General features: G+C 41.5%; 1 protein-coding gene across 10 annotated transcripts in view; it reads right to left on the bottom strand.

The window, feature by feature from the left end:
• Positions 1-22,274, bottom strand: part of PXK (PX domain containing serine/threonine kinase like) — a 62,169-nt gene that overhangs the window by 6,866 nt on the left and 33,029 nt on the right. For 4 of the 10 annotated variants that reach the window (XM_020795465.3, XM_020795466.3, XM_020795473.3 and 1 more), the window contains exons 7-17: positions 21,502-21,576; positions 20,307-20,411; positions 19,174-19,275; positions 18,336-18,497; positions 16,680-16,797; positions 15,660-15,738; positions 13,138-13,186; positions 11,044-11,121; positions 9,192-9,278; positions 7,613-7,682; positions 6,003-6,065 (exon numbers count right to left, since the gene is read on the bottom strand). In XM_020795465.3, coding sequence (XP_020651124.3) covers positions 6,003-6,065; positions 7,613-7,682; positions 9,192-9,278; positions 11,044-11,121; positions 13,138-13,186; positions 15,660-15,738; positions 16,680-16,797; positions 18,336-18,497; positions 19,174-19,275; positions 20,307-20,411; positions 21,502-21,576 — 988 coding nt within the window. Of the gene's footprint in view, positions 1-599; positions 633-6,002; positions 6,066-7,612; positions 7,683-9,191; positions 9,279-11,043; positions 11,122-13,137; positions 13,187-15,659; positions 15,739-16,679; positions 16,798-18,335; positions 18,498-19,173; positions 19,276-20,306; positions 20,412-21,501; positions 21,577-22,274 lie in introns of all 10 variants that reach the window. The other 6 variants (XM_020795467.3, XM_020795468.3, XM_020795470.3 and 3 more) reach the window with 5 other exon arrangements.

The following is a 22,274-nucleotide window of genomic DNA, read 5'->3' as shown; positions in this document are numbered from 1 at the left end:
TCTATCTCAAACACTAAAACAACTTGCTGTCCCTCCAACTCATCCGCCCATCTAAAACCATTCTTGCGATCTTGTAACTTCAAATTATCATCATCACCATCATCATCAAATGCTGAAAGCTTGCCCAGAGGCTGATTTTTCCTTTCTTTCCCACCTCCTTTCCTTACAAGCACAAAGTCTAGCCACCCCGCCCCACTTCTGTAGTCAAAGGAAAGTATTCTTTCTCAAACGCCCGTCAATGAGTTGTACAGTTTCAATATCCTCAGAGGTAGCTCTCCTGTGCTTTAATACATCTGCATATTCTGCAAACCAATAAATCGATCGATTAAAAAATCACCATAAGTCAGATAACATTCCAACCAGCTGACAGCCCTACTCAATTATAAAGGAACTGGAGAAAGTGTCAGATGTAACTTTGATTTCTTCAGAGGGAGAAGAAGGGAGACATGGTAATAGAGTGTTTGGATTATTGTTTTTTTTTTTAAAAAAGCTCATTTTGCCAAAATAGTCTTCAATAAAATGGCTTGTGTTTTCCCCTTTTAGCTTTTAGATCTCCACACTCTAAACGTCTTCAAAGAGAGGGAATCAGATTACTTTACCGATAATTCACGTTCAAAATGGTGCATGGTCTACTGAAGACAGCAGAAAGAGAGAAAAGAGAGACAGACAGGAAGGAAGGAAGGAAGGAAGGAAGAAGCACAACCATTATTATTATTACGAGAGAAAGAGGATCATAACAACATTAAGGACAGAAGAGATACATCCGTAATTGCATACTGTTATGAACACAAAAAAAGTTAGACAAACTGGCTTGCTTTCTGTTTTTCTACAGCCCAAAATACATCATTTACAGACACCTACACAGTACAGCCTTTGTCGCATAAAAATATTTCCGTGTCTTTGAGAGAATTGCAGCAATATCTGAACGTGCTCTATAATATTAAACCCAGAGCTTTTTCTAGGAGGTGGGAAGATGTTAATCTTTTTTGGACTGTCGGTCTAAGGGATTCCGGGAATTTTGTGTGTGTGTGTGTGCCCCAGCTATACTTGGACCTCTGACCCATGTAGCCCAGGGGCACCTATTTGGACAGGAAAGAACTTCCAAGGGCACAGGCTTAGATCTGTTTTTCCCCTCTTAGGGGAGGCATTCACCACTGAATATGGGATCTTCTATATACAAAGCAGGGATCTGCTGCTGAACTACAGTACCGTGTTTCCATGAAAATAAGCCAGGGTCTTATACTAGGGCTTATATTCAGGTTAGATCTTATTTTCGGGAAAACAGGGTATGAGCTCACATTTGTCGTGGGTGAAAGGAGATTTTAATAGGGTGAGATACATTCCTAGTATAGTCATCATGGCCTAAGCAACAGGAATCTCTAATACATTTGCAAAATCAATTCATTTTCTGTAGAAGATGCTTTGAAAGAACAGAGGTTTCAGAGGGTCCACTGCCTCTCAAGTTTTGCGCTTCTGCAACATAATGATTAATTTATTAAGTACTGTAATCAAAGTTATCTGCTGGAAAATGAGCAAGCCAAATACATTGACATTAATATAACAACTTCTAATGACTTCTCCGCCCCCCCCAGCACCATTATTCCTGAAGGAGAGTCTTCTTTCATTAAAATAGATGTACTAGAATATAAGCCTCATTTATACACAAGACAAAGCACAGTCCTCCAGTTGTTATTTAACTATAACGTTCTCCATTCCCTACCACTGGCTATGCTGGCAAAGGTTGCTGAAAATTGTAGTCCAACATCTGGAGGGCCACCCCTTGCCTACTCCTGCTGTATGAAGCAGAACATAATTTCTGAATCGATACACTTAGGTTTGAGATGTAATAAAAAGCAAACCCAAGTAATCTTATCCATTTCAACAATGTTTATTTATTTAAATGAGCAATGATACATTAAGAAAATGTAACAAATTAGATCCATCACTAATTACTGTATTTCATTCTGTCTGTCTGCCACTCGCCTTCTCCTCAAAGCTGTACCAATTCATAATGCAGAGGTGCAAATGACATGCCTGTATACCATTCCAGACTTCCACTACGAAGTGGTATAGTCTCAGCTGAAGGGAAGAGAAAAACTGAACAATGTACTAAAGAAGCACCTCACAACTTCTACACACACCATCTTCTACAAAACAAGTTAACAGATCACAGAGCCAAGAAGAATACAATCCAGTTGTAAAGGCCATGCCCAGAGGAGGAATGGAAATACATGACTGCCTTAAACCCTAGGCAAAGATAACAGACCACCTGGTAAATTAATCTGAAATGTCACTGTTAAACAGAAAAATTCCAATGAGTATACAAAGGTTGCCAGGTTGACATGTTATTTTCACAGAACAGCCTGATAAAGCAACCAGTTGTTAGGAGTAATTTTCCTAGAAATATACATAGGCCGGGGATCAGACTGGGCAATTATGCCTTTGCCCCTCCCCTCATGTGTGTGTGATTGCACATAGATGGCTCTGCCCACATATGCACAGCCTCAGCTAGAGCAAAATGTTCCTCCAGTAAAGAGTTTATGGGAAATGGTAAAGCTCTACACCGCCCAAGCACCTGCATTTTCTGACTCTTGGCTGTTTGGAATGCTGGGATTAGAAGACCCGCTAGGTGGATTCCCAGCATCCTTGTGGGGCATTATGGGTGACCAAGTAAGTGCCTGCGTATTGTATACTGCACAATAGCAGGCAACACAGCGAGGGCCACATGAAACGGCCTGGTGGGCCGGATTTGGTCCACAGGCCTTGAGTTTGACACATGTGGTCTACAGTGTGGGTGGGGGAGGGGAGATCCAAAAAGTCTGCATTAGGAATTTTATTGATATGGTTCTCCATGCCTTCTACCTTGGTACTTCAGTTGAATCCCACTTGAATCTATTTCTGTTCAATCAGAGAGGAGAGGAAATGACAGGAAGAACGTGAAGTTTTACAACAAAGAACAAGGGGGTGGGGGCAGGCGGAAGGTGGCACGAGGCAATCGTATTTTTCATCACAATTCTTGTACTTTTTAATGAGTTTTAATGAGTAATGAGTTAAGAAAGCAAGGCTGAGAAGATCAAGGGAAGATGAAACGTTGCCTACCTCTTAATTGGGATCGAGGAAACCAGCTGCACATCTCCTGGTAAACAGGAAGATGGCCTGTGTTTATACCCACTTGATCTTAATTGGTTAGCAGCTTGAAAGTGTCATGAAGGCGGTGGTACAGAGACATGTAGAAAAATGGTTGTTGATGTACGTGACAGATGATGGCAATGGTGGATGTTGTGGAATGTGAGAGGTTTGTCTTTTGAAGGAGAAGAGGGGGAAGAAATAGCCCAGCTTCTCTAGTTGCTAACATGTAGAAAGAGCAAAGATGACTGATTACTTAGTGTAGTCTTAGCTGTTTATTATTTTACTTAGGAATACTGAACTTATTTAATCATGGTAACTTCTGGATATGCTTAATGCTTTATGCCTTTTAATGCTACAACTGTATTCTAATGAAACTACTTTATTTTCTTAATAAAAATAAATATAATTTTTCAACAGAGGACTGATTGAACAGCAGGACCTACACCTATATTCAGAGGAGATCTGAGAAGGTCACTAGTTGCTACTGTAATATAGAGAGGTCCTACCCTTCCAGTCTGTTGTGCTGTCTAAGGAGGCACACAGTCAATGGTTTATTGCTTTGAGAGTAAGCAAAAGGTTTCCTTTAAGGTCGAGCTTGTCCATAGAGCACGAACTATGCACTTCTGAGGCTTAAAGGACCTACCTCAGGTACTGAAAGTGGTAGTTTTGAATCCACAGTGACTCCTTGGCCAAGATCATTATCTTTTTAGGGACAGGTGATCATGACAATGCTGAAGTGGAAATCCACCATGGGTGCTAAACTCCCACAATAAATCAGTCGCTCTCTAACTTTTGACCATTTATACATTTTAAATGGTGGCAGTACTCTAGAGCAGTGGTCCCCAACCTTGGGCCTCCAGATGTTCTTGAACTACAGCTCCCAGAAGCTTTCACCACCACCTCTGCTGGCCAGGATTTCTGGGAGTTGAAGTCCAAGAACATCTGGAGGCCCAAGGTTGGGGACCACTGCTCTAGAGAATTTAGAAACAAAAAATATCACATAAAAGCAGAATAGCAATCAGCATGCCAAAACAACACCTGCTTACAAGGACATGCAACCTTCATTACTGCAAGAAAATATGCAAATATAACCTTTGCAAACAAACATATAAGAACATCAGTGGACAGATGACTCATTACAGACCACAAGATGTATACAGTTCAGAAGACTACATTGTATGCAATGGCTGGAAAAAATAAACAGTTCTTTCATTTTAAGGGACATGGTGTATTAGGGGTTGGAGAGGGGAATAAACCTCTTCTCTACACAAAATGTAGAAATGTAAAATGTAAAAATGTCTGCCCTGTCTAAATATCTTCACTTGTTATTAACAGAATCAAAACAAAATTCCTCAAGAAGACCATGGAACTCAGCAATAGTAGTCACATGATAAAACAGACCACAAACCCAGAATCAGACAAGGTAATCTACAGTAATAAAATATATAATTAAAGTTCAATATTCAGCAAGAGTACTGGAGCAGATTACTCAGCACTTTCAAATCTATTCAATCAATTCCTTGTGTTCAGATTACATATTAAGTAGTTAGTTTACTATGATGACCTCTGACAACTCAGCTTTTTAAGGCTAAAAGTCTCTATACGGTTTCTTAGAAGCAGAACCTCAGAATAGGCTACACACAATATTTCACTATTAAGTCTCAGTTTATGGCCAATGGGAGTAACAGGCCTATCTCAACACATACAATCTGAGACTTAAAGAAGCCAACTGTTGCACCACACGTTTCAATGTTGTAAAATAACTTTGAAGAGCAACAAATGAGCTCACCAGTACCTTAAGAAGGCAGACAGGGAACTGGCTTGGAAATGTCCCTGCTTTGGAAAGCCATAAGGAAAGAGAACTGAGTGATCCTGAGAAGACTGATTTCTCTTTCTCAGTTTTTTTAAAATATGTTGGCTATACAGCTGAATCCCAATGCGTGTTTGTGTGTTTCTTCTCATTCACATAAGGAAAACAAGGTTGGAAATATATGGGGGGAGGGAGCTTGTAATGAAGAAGACAAAAGAATCTTCATTACCCTTCACTGGGTGAAATCAGCTCCACTAAATACCCCTCATTGCACCAAGATTCTGCATCTAGTGAAGTGGATTGCAGCCCACAAAAGTTCTTGTTCAGCAGTAGGTCACAATTATCCTGAACAGCAGGTTGGCTTTCTTATTCCAAGTTGCAAAGCAGGGAGCTAAGACTGGCCAGCATAAAGCCACCTTGTGACTTCAAGATACGTTGGAAATGAAAACCAGAAGCTCTTAGCTTAGTCTCTTAGCCTGCAATGGAAGTAGCCCAGCTGTTGCCATGATGTGACAGAACAGCTTCAAAACTTTTCCCTCCTGCTGGGAATCCATTCCGTCAGTTCCCCGAGCTTGTTCTCTCCCACAGTGAACCTTCACTGACATGTCAAACAACAGCTGGTTGTGCATGACTGACAGAAAAGGCGGACCACTAATCCAAAGGAAATTCTTGAACAACAAAACACAGGATCGAGCACAGATGGAATCCAGATGACGCTCAGTACTGCACACCTTGTTTAGAGAACTGAGCACGGGCACAAGGATTATTAAGAAAGATGGTGAGGTAGGCAAGGTTAAATCACTGCAAACTGTAAAGCAAGGATTTCCTCAGTACTGTATTAACACAGTAGCTAGTAAGGGAGAAGGCTGATGCAGTGCCATGCATTACAAAAGAGAAGCCCAGAATCTGACTGCCCCATTGGATTACACGGTCAAAAGGAAGCCATTTGGATACATTTTTAGGCAAACAATTCTGCCTCTTGGAAAAGGAAAGGCTGGTCTGTCTTATAGCATCAAAACCACATCAGATAGGTACAGCCAGTGGGCTGGTGCTTTTAACTCACCTGCTGTAGAAGGTGGAACAGGCGAAGAAGGGGACGTTAGAGGTGTGCTCGCCCCTGAGCCTGCTGAATAAAAAAACATTCACAGTTGCTAATAAGAAGCCGTTTCAACATCTTGTTCCCTGCTTATAATGAGACACACATGGGGGTGGCTGGAATAAACAAGAGGGTGCTAAAATCATCACAGGAGGAAGATTGTGAACCAAGCTATACAGTCTGTTTCACAGTCTCCCTACATTTCATATGAAAGCGATGCTTGTTTTGCATTGCTCTTTGGTGGTGAAGGAGAGTCAGGATCAAGAACACTCGTGAGGAAAATGTTTGCATCACCCCAAATAAAATGTTCCATTGGGAAGCAATGCCCACATCAGTCTTCCTCCAAGTGCAAAAAAGCAGACCAAAAAATGTAATTACTTCTCCTCATATGCCAAGATCCTGACTCTCATCATTCCTCTCCTACACTTATTATTCTGATGTTAAAAACGAACAAACCCAATCGTAACTTTTAAAAATAAAATAATGAATTTATTATTATGTTATTTCACTGTTAATCAGCAGGCAAAGCACTGTGGGAAAACAATGGAAACCAGGCCAAATGAAATCTCCTTGGGTCCACAGGTGTTATTTGTGGCACCACTCCTGCGTAAGTCCCTAGTCTTGTGTCTTGGGCATTGAGGAGTAGAAGACAGGTAGCAGAACAGTGTCTAAAGGGGAACTGAATTTCAGTAAGATCCGTTCCCGATTTTACAAGTAGCCTAAATATAAAAAGATATGCATCTGCATCTGCCACATCATGTTGATATACAGCTATGAACAAGAACACCAAAAGGATTCAGTCAGTTAAAGATAGACAGACAGACAGATATGACTTCACAGATAATTTTTCTGATCAAAACCACCGCCCCGTAATTTCTTTTCTGTCTGCAGTGGGCACTTGGGCTTGAAAATGAAGCCTATGGAAGAAGGAGAGGAAGAATTCTGGAAGTTGCAAACCAGGACCTCTGGAGGGCGCCAGACTGGAGCATGCAGGCTTACATGACCTGCCATAGCTCCGTGGAAATGCGTCCCCCTCCACCCAATCTTTTGAAACCAGTAGTTTCCCTCGATTTGTTCATATGTCTTCTGTTGAGGACCTATAAATATGACCACAATGCTCACAGGAACAGCTTTTCCTCTTCTTCCCATAGAAGCTTCTCCTTGCCCTAAGGAGGCAAAGTGCCCCTGTCAGCTGCTGTAAGTAGCTGTTAATTTTTTATCCCATTCCACTTGATGATATGCATGATTTCAGCTTTTGGCCTCAGAGAATGGGTCTGCAGCCAGAGATCAACTGCCATACATAAAGCAGCAGGATAAGAGTGGTGGGAACCAAGGCAAATCCATGCTAGCTTTCCTTGTCACAGAGAGACAGACCAACAAGGAGATCCTAAATTACACAACCCTTATCCAGGAGAACAGTCCATCAACTCCGACTTGATCTTTGTGACTTCTAGAGAAGAACAGCAGCACTACTCACTTTTCAGCATTTCATTCGTCATTCACAGACATCACCAAGAAGTGGCCTTTCCATTGCCCCCTTATCACAGTAAGACATCTGTCTAGACGTTGTGAGTTACCTGAATTGTTTGAGTTGCTGTACTTCATTGTCTGTTCTTCTCCACTCTCAAAGGCTGAGCGTTTGGACTTCTAGCAAAATGAGAACAGGACAGAGGGAGAAATTGAAACATTTCCAGATCCTGATAATTTTCAACTGGTCTGACAGCTTAACACAAGTTGAGCCTATATGAATTAGCTTCTGCTGACCATGTCTTGACTGTTAGAGGGCAGATGTGCTGACAGTGAACTCTCTGAACAGTACAGCTACCCTTTTCAGATCTCAACGGAAAGCCAAGCTCATCAGTGCTGTTGCAACATGAAATTAAGTTTCAGAAGGGGATGTTGAGACCTGGAATTTGAATCTTCTCCTTCTCACTACCTTAGCCAGGATGACTCTTCTCGCCGATTAACCATGTAGATGAATAGTCTCTCTCTAGATATGTGGAAATGCCTCTTCTCCCATTTAGACCTTTCCACTTTAATGGGAAACTATTGCTTGAATCAAGCGTTATCTGGCTTATAATTAAACTTCATGCCCTCATTGTTCCCAACAGTTTGAAATCAAACAAAAATTGCTACTACAGGCTATCAGGAGACTAATGCAAGCTGAAGATGGGGACATTATGAAAGGTAGGAATGCAGTCTTTTGATCCAGATCCAACTCTGTAAAATAAACAGCTCATAGATTCACCCCAAATAACTAAATCTGCAGGTGAACAAAAAAAATAGTGCTGGACTCCAATCAGAAACACGTGGACTCATACCTCCAAATCTTGTTGAACTGCGACTTGCATCAGTCCCAGCAAATATATCCAGGAATTCTGAGAGCAACCCCCCCCCCAAAAAAAAACTGACCTGGAGGGCCGCTAGTTCTTCCATAAATTTTTACACATTGCGTCACCTAAAGCCTCACAGGCTAGCCTCTCATTAGAGTTGTTGTGAGGACAGAAACTGAATAATTACCCTACCCTACATTCCTTGGAAGAAAAGATACAGATGTGATGTACAACGAGCGATACAGATATTCATCCCTGCTGAAATAATCCATAAATAAATATATAATATGGTAAATAGGAAAGCCAATGAGATTTGCATAAGCCGGGTAGTCAGGAAAGTTTTAAGGATCAGATCATACTTTTGCACTATTAAAGAGCAGGCCGGGTAGGTGGGGCTCGTCAGCCATGGAAGGCAGCCCATCTAGGAGAAGGAAAACTCCAATTTCAAACCTCCACTGCCTTGTGGCTATATCCACTCATGGAAAAGGCTTCAGGAGTTAACCTCGAGGCAAAATCCAGAGCTGGAGTCCCGAAGGCAGCATGTGTCGTTCTGCCAACTCCTGCAACGTTGCTGGAACCAGTTGTATTGGCTCTTGCCTTTCCATTGGATCATTTCAGCAATGTGGAGAGGGGGGATCTGCTGCTTGGGTAACAGCCTATCCTCCATATTACCTTACCCGGGCTTCATGCTCTGGAGAGGACACTCCTCGATTCAGAGCATGTTACCATAGTCTCTCGAGACTGAAGGATGCCTATGATGAAATATATAATAGAAACTACAGTTTTGGAGAACTATTTGGTCCCTCTTGTATATGTTGCTTACTTTTCGTGCTAAGATCTTCCTCCTTTTCTTCTCTTCCTCTGAACCATGATGAGACTGCGCTCTTGTCAGTCTTCTGTGCTGATGAATCTTTTAATGGATCAGAAGAATGTGATTTGAGATGGCTTCTTTTTTTAAAAAAAAATCCCAATCTGTTTAGTACAGTAAGAAAACCGGCCCCCATGGATGGTTCCAAGCCGCCCTCCCAATGGATGCTTAAACACATGGATTATAGCAAACACTATTATACTAGCAAATGCTATACATACCCTGTTTCCCCCAAAAAATAAGACCTAACCTGAAAATAAACTCTAGTAAGATTTTTCAGGATGCTCGTAATATAAGCCTTACCCCAAAAATAAGCCCCACTTAAGTGAAATCCCACCCTCCACCCTTGTGCAGCAACCAGAAGATAACATGACTGTTATCTTGAATAAATGTAGATTGTTGTACATGAAAAAAAAATCCCCTGAAAATAAGCCCTAACACATTTTTGGAGCAAAAATATAAGACCCTGTCTTATTTTGGGGGAAACATGATCTCTAGCTCCCTTTAGTGGCCAGCTCTGGAAATGACACCAGAAAAATATATTTCTCTAGTCTAGTGAACCCTATTAGTGCAGGGAAATTGCCCCAGAGGGAGACCACAGCTGCGATACAAGGATATCTGCAAGCGGGATCTGAAGGCCTTAGGAATGGACCTCAACAGATGAGAAATCTTGACATCTGAGCGTTCAGCCTGTTGGCAGGCAGTGCATCATGGCCTCTCCCAATTTGAAGAGACTCTTGTTCAGCAGGCAGTCCCGAAACCAGCAAAATCAGGGAGCTGGACAGGGACAGATTGTATTTGTCTTCAGTGTGGAAGGAATTGTCACTCTCGAATTGGCCTTCGCAGCCACACTGGGTACTATTCCAAGTCCTCCATACAGAGTACGTTACCATAGTCTCTCGAGACTGAAGGATGCCTAATTAGTGAATCCTATGCATAGCATGATTTCTGGCTCCCGCTATTGGCTAGTTGTCACAATGACATGGTTAAAAATATATATTTTGTGAATTTTTCTTGTAATATTTTTAATATTTTCGGATGGTGGATAAGTGAATCAGTGAATACTGATCCTGTGGATAACTCATCTTACTGTATCTGTGAAGATCCTCAGTCATCCAGGTGAGATTATCTTTCTGGGGATGGATGAGGTGGTTTGAGAGAGGGGTCATGGAAGCCATACATGTGCATATAGAAAATTGTCACTCAACAGGGTTGGAGGCCTTAGATACAATGTCTCCTATTTATCGTGCTGCCCTTTCATCATTCCCCAGAAAAATTAGGACCACACACACCAGAAAGACCATTGTTAATGACCCATGACAATGGGTGGAGAAGGACTGCAGAAGTGGGATTATCCCTCAACCCCAGTCCTTTGTCCTTCTAATGAACCTATTCAGACCAGGGGGAAGTGAAACCAACTGTGGAGGATATATCTGGGATCTCCTACCAACTCTCCTCAGATTGAAGAAGCTACATGGATGAATAGCAAAATGTTTCAGCCTAACAAGAAAGAATTCCAGTTGCCATGGCTCGACTTCCAGGTGATCTTACTGTACTTTATTTGCAATGGCCTTGGTGATCATGCATGCTTCCCACTTCTTTAACAGCTTCTTATGCACTTGAAAAGTGTCACCATATATTCCCATCATTGTTTCATTAAACTGGAGGCTCTCTAACTGTATTGCTGAATGTCTGTATTCGTTACTGCGCTTTTTAGTAGTTGTTAATAACCAATGCTTGTAGCACAACTTACATCTGACTGGGAAGATTATCCAAGCAACTGGGAAAAAGTAAGCTCAAAAATTACCAGTTTCTGTTCTTCTACTAGTCTCTTCTCTATGCATTCTTTGGCAGTCTTCAAAGCCTCTTTTAACTTTGTGGGAACCTGGTGAGTGAAAGAAAATATTCCTGACATGGTCAGAGAACCAAAACATTCTATTTTGATATCCATGCAGGCATTTTCTGAAAATCTGATGTGGCATGAGATTACCTCTTCTTTATTATAGCTAATCACTCTAATAAAACAGTACAATTTATATAAACTATTCTAATGTATTAGAATGACTAAACAAACAAGAATGCATAAAATAGAATTAATGGCCCAAATCCTGTTGCACAGTTAGACAAAAGGTGTACCTTTTAACAGCAAATTTCCCATAACTTAGGAAATCTCTATACACATCATGTATTGCACACCTCAGCATACAACAGGTAATACCTACTGAGTTTTTCTTAACTTTTGACAATTTGCCACTAAAACAGACACCTTTTGCAGAACTGCACAACAGGATGTGGGCTGATATATCTGTTGATTTACTCAAACTGGTAATACAGTTCAATCACATGCAAAACAACATCCACTTCCCTGAAATAAGTAGAGCCAAGAGCATTTGCTGATGGCCCAACTGCACTCCTTCATCACCCAAAGGCTTTTAAGGCAGTGGCCCAGGCCACACAAGCAATTCAGAGATGGCACATTTCATGCCTGCATCTATTTTGCTTCCCCCCACCCCACAAAAACATGCACATAAAATGGAAGAATTATGACTACAGGAGTTTGTGCTGAGTCACTGGACCGTGTGTCCCCAGCTTTCTTCATTTCACCAGTATAATTGGAGAGGGGTGGTCACTTAACAATGGGTCATTTATATAGAGAGAGCTTTACATTTTATATTATAAATCTAGAAGTTTTTTAAATAAAACAATTGTTAGAACTCGCATCCTCAGGGGTGCATGCACATTAAGACATGAGATTCCTCTGCTATCTTCTTTCACTCTTACATTTACTTTTATATTTTCTTCCCCCCCCCTTATAACTGAATCCCAAGTCTTCAAACTCCACCACACCCCTTATCTCTCTTCTCTCCCCATCTCCTGCTCATCTCTGTTCAGACCTGGTGTCTGCTTTTTGTCTCTTTATTTATTTATTTATTTATTTATTTATTTATTTATTTATTTATTTATTTATTTATTTATTTATTTATTTATTTATTTATTTATTTATTTATTAAATGTATACCCCGCCCCTCTAGACCATGTCTACTCGGAGCGGCTTACAACATAAAATAAATCAATATAAAAATATATAATCATATAAATACAACTGCAATATTAAGACAATTAAGGGTTCCTCTCTTGGAGGAACCCTTAAACAAACATAGGCCTAATTACTGCCTGTAGCCAATGAATATTTAGAATATTCTACTTGTGAAACTGATCTTTCATCCAAAATTTCATTCTGTTTCTATATGTCTGACAAAGTGGATGTGCCCAGAACCAAGGAAAATGATTCACCAGGCAGCCTCACAAACAGAATTAATGTAAGTAGCCTGAAACAACAGACAGGATGATAAAAGTTAGATCCTGTTCAGATGCCAAAATAGAGTGAGCGTGAGAGACAGAGAATAAATGACCAAATAGTGGCCATGAATGTCAAGAACAAAAATTTCCTAGGAGTGAGGTCTACTGGCAGTAATTTAATCTGATTTCTTAAACTGCGTATTTTGAAAATAAACATTTTGTTTTGTTCTTGTAATATCCGAAACTGAACAACATAATCTGAGGTATTATGGAAAATAATTTAAAAAGGAGGAATTTGTTGCAGTTTCAGTTAAAAAATAAAGGCAAGAAAAATAGTTCTTGGCTGGCTAGAAATGCTAAGTTCATAGCAAAAAAACCCCACAAAACTTCAGGGAGATGTAACAGCAGAGCAAGCAATGTTGACTATAGGATTGGGAAAGAGAACTGAAGATTTGAAAGTTAGGTACGAGAAATACTGTGGCAGAGACAGTAATTGCAAAATAGTCAACAGCAAAGCCAGATAGAGCGAACATGGAAGCACAAACCCTGCTTTCATTTGCCGAGATGCCAATTTGTAACTTCGGGGGAAGCAAACTGTTACCTTAAATTGTGTTTTTTCTGAATTTGTTAGAAGGACATCCATGAATAACCTGAAAATGAAACATAAGGCAACATTTTAAAAAGCTGGACAGCAGGCATTGCCATACTCCTATTTCATCCAATTTTTGCACTCAGGCTTACTGCATTCATGGCTGCACAGACTTATAGGAATTGCAGGCATGTGGACAGAGCACCACCTGATGAGCCATTTGGGTGACTTTAACTCAGATCTGTTAGCTCTACGTGAGGAGGTTCTTCACTGACACAACTTCCCACATGATGCCCAGTCAATCCATGAAGATCCATTTCAAGCAACTTCTCACACAGGCCATACAGCTGCAGCACAACACTGAACAGCCCACTCCTCCTACGAACTTAAGTCAGATCATGAGGACCTCCTTTATATTATAATTATATTATATTACTGTATTTGCCGGCGTACAAGATGACTTTTTTGGCCCCAAAAACATGCCTCCAAGGGGGGGGTCATCTTGTACGCCGGGTGCACTTCACTTGGGCCAGGAAGGAGCCGCCGGCAGGGAGCAAGGCAGGCGGGCAGGCAGTCGGTCAGGATGAAGGGAGGGAAGCAGAGCCGGCCATGCCTCAGCGGCCAGAGCCCGCCGCCGGGCTGCCCGCCACCCCACGCCGCTGAGCCAGCTGCATGCTCGCTCACCCGCCCCTGCCCCCCTCTTCCTCCTCCTCCTCCTCCCACCGCCCACCCAGCCTCTTCCCCTCTTCCTCACCCTCTTGCTGCTTGAGCCAACTGCGCGCACGCACGCACTCGCCCGCCACCCACCCGCTCCCCTTCCTCCTCCTCCTCCTTCCACCGCCCACCCAGCCTCTTCCCCTCTTCCTCGCCCTATCGCTGCTTGTGCCAGCTGCGCACTCGCACACTCGCCCGCCACCCACCTGCTTCCCCTCTTCCTCCTCCTCCTCCCACCATCCAACAAGCCTCTTCCTCTCTTCCTCGCCCTCCTCCCCACTGGCCATGAACTTCCAGGGCGGGCCCGGGCAGAGCCCCGGGCAGCCGCCGCCAGCGCCGCAGCAGAGCCGTCCACTCTATATTTTGAGTGGAAATGTTGGGGGTTCATCTTATACGGCCAGTCGCCTTGTACGCCGGCAAATACAGTATATTATATTATATTTATTATATTACATTACATTACATTATATTATATTATATTATATTATATTATATTATATTATATTATATTCTTAGATTTATATATCATCCCATTAGTGCAATGCACTACTCTGGACAGTTTACAACAGGATAAAAACACAATGGACATAAGTTAAATAAAAAAAAGTAACCAGCACTCAAACAGAAAACTCCAGGAGGCATGAACGGCAAGATAACAGGCAGCACAAGAGGCATATAACAGACAAAGCAGCCAGAAAAACATATCAGACATGGTTGACAAAAAGAAGGCCTCTTTATAAAGTAGTGTCTTCAGGAGTCTTTTAAATGTTGGGACGGAAGGAGCCAGGTGCAGCTCCACCAGTAGCTGGTTCCAAAGTTTTGGTGCCACAGCAAAGAAGGCCCTGCTTCTAGTGGATGATTTCCTGGCCTCCCTTAGAGTGGCTACCTGGAGGAGCATTGCCTGGGAGGACCTGGTGGAGTGGGTAGATGACCTTGGGAAAAGACGCACTGACTGTTGGCGTCTACATAGTTCAGATGCAGAAACTGTGTGGCCCCTAAGTCATATGTGGGCCATCACAACATTTTGTATGTCTCCCTTAAACTCAAACTCTCAAGTAGAGATGGGAGTATTCGTATACAAATACCCCTGCAAAGGTGGACACAACGAGGGTTCAGCTCCATGGGGCCAAATGGTCCACTAACTGACCTGCCGTGGGTGCGGGTGCCACAGAGCCCTCCAATGGCACTCTTCGACCTACTGGAGAGGCTTGTCGTCCCGCCTCCTGCCAGGAGTGGTGAGCCGAACGCGATCTCCAGAGCCATTGGAAGGCTCCGCGGCACCTGCAGTGGATCGGTCAGTGGATCGTCTGGCCCCATGGAGAGGGACCCTTGTTATGTCCACCTGTGGGGGGTATTCGTATTTGTATACAAATACGAATACTCCCATCTCTACTTTGTCCTTTGAGCCAATAATAATAATTTAGCAAACCGGATGAAGAATCTTCCCTACAGAAGCTTCTTGTACAGGTAATTACCTTATTAAATGCCCTCTCACAGACTTGTTAGGCCCCAACTATCATTTTTAGAAAAGTGGAAATGAGAGAATACTTACGGCTTTCAAGCCGGGATCTGATGGTTGTTGTGGGTTTTTCGGGCTCGTTGGCCGTGTTCTGAAGGTTGTTCAGAACAACCTTCAGAACATGGCCAAAGAACCCCCAAAAAACCCACAACAACCATTGATTACTTATGGCTTCACCAAAATGTTCAGGGGCCTGTGGTAGTGGTGGAAAATAGGTTGGGTAGGGCCTCCAGACCCTCCCTAGTTGTCTACCCCTCCTCTAGTCTGCACTATAAGGTTCACCCTACCCATGACCACTTACGGCATCTGTAACAGCCGAGAGACAGTTGGCATGCCATTCTTCATGGCTTCAGGAGAAAGAATTGATTCCAGTACAGTCACTAAAGGGGAAGGAAAACAAAGAAACAAAGATCACAGGAGAACCATCACTAGACATCTTTATCAAAATTATCAAAGAGAGGGTGCTTTAAAGCCTTGCACACTGCAGAGCTTGCACACACAGGACATCTCATCTCCTGACAATGGCCAACCCAAAAGGCAATTGCTACTACAGGAAGCTGAAAGTATGGCACTGAGAGTGCCATACTTCACCATCGTGACTCTTCAAATCTCACAATTAATCTCATAAATTACACACATTTTCTCTAAGACACCCCATCCCCATTCCTCACGATCTTGCCATGAGGGGAAAAATAATGTGCTTTCTCACTCAGCATGTGAGGACAAAACAGGCGATGGACTCCTTCTCTTGGGGGAAGCTAGAGTCACAGAGCACAAGCAACTTTGCTACTAAAACCCACAGCATACGACTAAGCATAAGGGAAAAGGCACACAGTTCTCTATATTTCTGATGAAGGGGAGATGACACGGCATCAGTCGAAGGGGGAGCAGAGAGCATATACAGTCCAGAGCTGTGCATACCATCAAAAACCTTTTAGATTATGGTGGTGGGTGGGTGGGCACCGAATGTTATCATTTGCTCTAAAAATAGAAGATGAGAAAGGCAGTACTTGTTTAGCACAGAGGACTACCACAAAATAATCAATCTTCTATCCCAGTTGTCCTCATCTTTGAGATCTTAAGAGTGAGATATTTAATTTAAAATAATTCTAATCATCGGGTGCACAGAAAAAACCCGACATGAAATCTAAACATCTCTCACCTCTCCCTGACACTTTAAGTGTAGAAATTGTCACACCAATAGAAAAGCAATTGGAGAAATGTGTTTTTTGTGTGGATAATCCCTTAATTAAAGATGGATAAAAGAAATGCCAGCAATTCTTAATTCTGTGCTGAAACGTTACTCAAGCAGTTCACTGACCTACAGACATGGATGGTGCAGGAGGGAAGCTATCCACTGGAACAGAGTCTGGTGGTCTCCCATAGGTCATTTCATACAGCAAGTGACCAAAGCAATGCACATCAACAGCTTCTAAAGTCTAAGAGGAAAAAAAACAATACAGTACTTGAGAGAATATCTGGATAATGTCCATGAACCTTACCTAAATCTGCATGAGGAATGTTGTATTGGTATAAATGTCTCTGCATACTATATACCAAAAAAGTTATAAAGTCTGTAGCCTGAATAACTTCTCTTTGGGATCATGTTTATACAGTGGTACCTCGCTAAATGACGACCCCCCTAAACGACGAATCCACATAACAATGACTTTTTGCGATTGCTATAGCAATTCGCAAAACAGTCATTCCAATGAGGGATTTTCGCTGGACGTCGATTAGGTCAGTGCTTCGCGAACCGTTTGTTCACAAGACGACGATTTTTTTGGCTTCGCAAAATGGCTGCCCTGTGTTTTCCAGACCCATGCTTTGCAGGGCAGCCATTTTTACAGCTGATCGGCGCTCGCAATATGACTTCTCTATGGGCGATCTTCACTGGACGACGAGGTATTTTCCCCACTGGAACACATTAAAGCAGGTTTCAGTGCATTCCAATGGGGAAAAGGTTTTCACATGATGACAATTTCGCTAAACAGCTATTTTCACGGGACAGATTATCGTCGTCATGCGGGGCACCACTGTATAATTAAAGTTGCATTCCGACACACCCTTAAAAAGGTAAAGGTAAAGGTTCCCCTTGACAATTTTTGTCCAGTCGTGTTCGACTCTAGGGGGCAGTGCTCATCCCTGTTTCCAAGCCATAGAGCCAGCGTTTGTCCGGAGACAATCTTCCGTGGTCACATGGCCAGTGCGACTTAGACACGGAACGCTGTTACCTTCCCACCAAAGTGGTCCCTATTTATCTACTTGCATTTGCATACTTTCGAACCGCTAGGTTGGCGGGAGCTGGGACAAGCGACGGGAGCTCACTCCGTTGCGTGGATTCGACACCCTTCCTTAGTAATAAATCCCTCTCAACCCTACTTACCTCTGAGTACATTTATTCATTCATTCATTTATTCATTCATTCAAATAATTTGTATACTGCTCCCATTTTGCTGAAGCAATACTCTGAACGTTTTACAAAAAAACATACATAATCAAAATACATGTGTAAGATTTAGCTGTCAGAATATTAAATCATCTGGGGGGTTGTGTTTACAAGTAGAGGCAAAACAGTGCTTCCATTAAGTGCTTATATTACAAGTTCAATGTTAGAACAAAATAAGCAGAAGCATCCAAATGATTTTAAGAAGCATGGTGCAGAGGATTGGGTTCGATGGCCTTACAGGCCCTTTCCAATTTCATTATTCTATAGTTCTATGGTGCGGCTTGTTCAATGCTATTTTTTACATGCAATCAAAAATGGTCAGTGAAGGCTAATGCAGGATATCAAGCACTCAAAACTCAGTCTGATAATAGAAAAAACAAGCAATCCAGAAGCCTCGTAAGTTTCTTCTAGGCTTCTTCAACCCCTCTCCTTTTCAATGTGCTCTTTCACTGCATTACTACAGGTTCGGAAACTGTTGCAATGGATCATGTATTCTTGATGAAGGCCGATACATTTGCTCCAACTCACATTAATTTTGCGGAATTGCGTGAAGTAAGACCGATAGAAGGATGGGAGCCCCAGCAATGAATTCTCCAAGTCTAGTAACCTACACGTGTCTCCATCCAACATTACATTTGAGGCATGAAGATGGCCATATGGAAATCCTTTCTCATGTAAGAACTTTAAGACCTAGAAGATCAAACACACAAAGCTTTTAATTTAATTGAGAAAATTCCGCTAGTGAAGCTTTTAGTGCTAGTCCACGGATACTTTAAAAGTTTTTATTCAGTGATCACTGCCACTCTTATCCACATTTCACGGAATACAGTAGCTTCTTTCTGCTCAAAAACATTTCATATCTTCCTCTACCATAAAAATCTCTAGTTCTTCTCATGTTGCCAATAATCTGTTTTGGTAATTTTCTTCCTTCCCTCCCTCAAGTCATTTCCCCCCCACAAGTTTAACATCTGCATTTCCCATTGCTTGGCTTTGGCTATGTATGACATCCAGTGCATTTTATATTATTAATGCATAGAAGGGCTGCTTTGCATACGATTTATTTCAATATAGAGACTAATTAGTGTGTACAGGTTAGAATGGATACTTTCCCTGACAAGATTTTTTTATACATTGGCAACAAGATTTCAGGTACCACATGCATTTTGCAGGGATGACAGGCAAGGAAAATACTGGATCCACTTACAAGCACTAATAAAATATCTCTGGAAAAATGCATTTGGGCTGCACAATTCAGTGTAAGACTCTCAGCATGTGAAAATTACAGCCAAATTTGGATAAAGCTTTCCATTGCTATTCAGATATGATTTATGGACTATGTACTTTAAACAATAAAAACACTCCTTGCCTCTAGTATTTGTCTGCCAAATGTTTTAATCTGCTGAAGTTCAAGACCTTGAATTTTCTTCGGATTGCAGTACTTCTTCAAAAAGGGATCTTTAGGTTTTGCCTTTAAAAGGAAATTGTGGCTGTGATTATTGATTTTAAACATAACACAGTTTTAAACATAACACAACATGCTACACCTACAGGAGGCATTTAAATTTATATATAAGTAAGAAATATGTTATATATATATATATATATATATATATATATATATATATATATATATATATATATATATATATATATATATATAATGTTACATATATATAAAAGAATTATGTTATATATATATATATATAAGCAAGAATTATTTTAATGCTGTATTCTGATTTTTAAAAAATATATTAATCATGTGACTCCTAGTCCAGTTGGTTAGCATTACACATAGGTAAATCAAGAGTTCCAAAGAAAACACACACACACACACACTCTACATTCACATGTGAGGATTATAACCTAGAGCAGACATCATTATCAGTAATTCCATTTGCAGTTTTAATAAGTATTTCATAAATAAGAACATGTATGTATACATATTAATACCTGATGTACATTTAGAAGAACGTTTATTAGAGCCTCATGGCACGGTGGTTAAACTGCTGTACTACAGCCAAAACTGTGCTCACGATCTGGGTTTCAGTTCCAGGTAGCGGCTCAAGGTTGACTCAGCCTTCTATCCTTCCGAGGTTGGTAAAATGAATACCCAGCTTTTGGGGGGGGGGAGGGCAATGTGTAGCTTGCATAATTAACTTGTAAACCACCCAGAGAGTGCTTGAAGCACTAGGGGGCGGTATATAAGCAGCTCGCTTTGCTTTTGCTTTGCTTTAATCCATCAATTTTTAAAATTAAATAAATGTTATGACCTAGAAATATGGGGCTGAATCCAGATATAAGCATATGGTGTAGATTTATTGAAGTCAAGAGAACTTATGTTAATTGTCACTAACGTAAGCCAGGTAAATGTCAATGGATCTACCTGAGGTATGACTATAACAATGCACCATCTGCATCCATAAAGTACAGTTTCAAGTCCATATCACCAGTACTGTTAAATCACATTGCTTTTGTATGTTGAAAGCGTACTGACACTACCTTATATATCAGGTCTTTTAACGTTCCTTTTTCATTGTAGGGTCTGATGACTAGTGCAGAAGATTCATTGGCAGTTGCAAAAGTGACCTTGCAAATATAGGGATGCTGTAAAAGTAAACACTGATTTTTAATAACAGACTCATCTTATACCTATTGACTTCACACAACTTCCAGCAAGTCCCTGAGTAGGACCTGACTCTTGCTGCTCCAATCTGCCTGCCAGTGGTGCCCAGGGCGTTTGCCCACTCCCCAGTGCCACCTCTCTTCTGCTTCCCCAAAGGCTGATGGGCATTCCTACTGCTCAGGGTTCAATCCGGACGCCCATTGCAGTCATTTCCTAATACTTAGACACTGTTGGATGTTGGTGTGCACTCTTTTTTTGTTTGCCACTGTGGCCTTTGCCCAGGTCATGAATATTCATATGCTATTTGCATAGGCCAATGGGAGGGCTGGAGGGGCGGAGTCACAAGGTATAAAAGACTCAGCAGGAGGAGGAGGAGGAGACAAATATAGATAAGGTTTAGAGAGGGTTCTAGAGATGGAGAATTAGGGAGTTAGAGAGTTTGATGGAGTTTTGGAGTTTGGGTGGGAGAATGGTGCTTAAGGGTGGATAAAGAAGAATGTTTGTTTAAGAGTTAACGACATTGCTTGTTCTGCCAACACTTGTATCAATAAACAATTTCTATTTGGTTCTTTTAAAAATGATATATGGCCTGGACATCTGTCATTAATAATAGGTATTGTTGATGAAATCAACTAGTGGCAGCTGAGGCAACACGTAGTATGAGCTCTTTGTTTGGTAAAGCAAGCAGGGGCCACTTTGAATCATCACAGCCACAATTACTGAGATGTCAGAGGGTGAAGAGTAATCCTTTAAAAATGTTTTGCCTGTTTGTGTGTGTGTTTTTTAAATAGAAAAATAATAGTTGTTGTGGGTTTTTTTCGGGCTCTTTGGCCATGTTCTGAAGGTTGTTCTTCCTAACGTTTCGCCAGTCTATTTGGCTGGCATCTTCAGAGGACAGCACTCTGTGCTCTGGTGTAGTTTGCTTGGGAGAATATTAATAACTATACTGTATAATGTTCCTATTGACTCTTACAGAGTTCAAGATATTTGGAAAATTAATTCTGAATTCTGGATCTGAAGGGCTGTAATTCTGATTCTGAATTGTGGTGCTAGCATTAATTATCTACTCACAGAACAAGATGAGAGGAGTTTCACAACACACTGAAGATCTTTGTCAGATAGATATTTGTCAGGGCCGAGGTCAGCCTGAAAAATACAACAGATGCTATTTTATAACAACGGTCACCTCCTCCAATCATCAAAGTTATTAAAGTGACAGTATTCATGCCTTCCTCCTCACACGTAAGTAACTGCAGTGGGTGTGCACTCATGCTACCTGGCTACTAAAGAACATGTTTCTTTAAAGCTGCTATAGTGACTCAGCAGGGTGGTGTTGGATGACCACACTAGAGACATGGACTGAAATCCCTACTTAGCTTATAAAAACAAAGAAAGAAAAGATCTTGACCTAGTCACACACTTGCAGCCTGACTTACACTTCACAAGACTGTTCTGTGGACAAAGTGGGCAGAAGGAGCAATTTATCCTGCATTGAGCTTGCAAGAGAGAGAGAATACAAAGATAACATGAGGTGTGAAACTGCTGGTCTCATAAGGAATAGCACTTGTAATGTCCAGAATTATAGGTAAGGGCCTTGCAGACATTAGCGAGTCATCCTGAATGGATGCCACTCAGCTTAACGAAGTAGTACTGGGGGGAAAAAAAGACACACCATCCTATACTGAACCTGCCCAATCCAGCTGGTAACTGCTGCTTAGTGATATAAATTACAATAAAGTAGGACTCCCATATCCACTGGGGATTGGGTTCAAGCCCTGCACAGATACTGAAAACAATGGATAATAGTGAACGCTGTACAGTGGTGCCTCGCTTAATGGGCGCGC

Source organism: Pogona vitticeps, chromosome 2 (genome assembly GCF_051106095.1).
Source record: "Pogona vitticeps strain Pit_001003342236 chromosome 2, PviZW2.1, whole genome shotgun sequence".
NCBI classification, from domain to species: Eukaryota; Metazoa; Chordata; class Lepidosauria; order Squamata; family Agamidae; genus Pogona; species Pogona vitticeps.
Note: the sequence above shows the minus strand (reverse complement) of the source record. Positions and strands in the feature narration are given on the sequence as shown.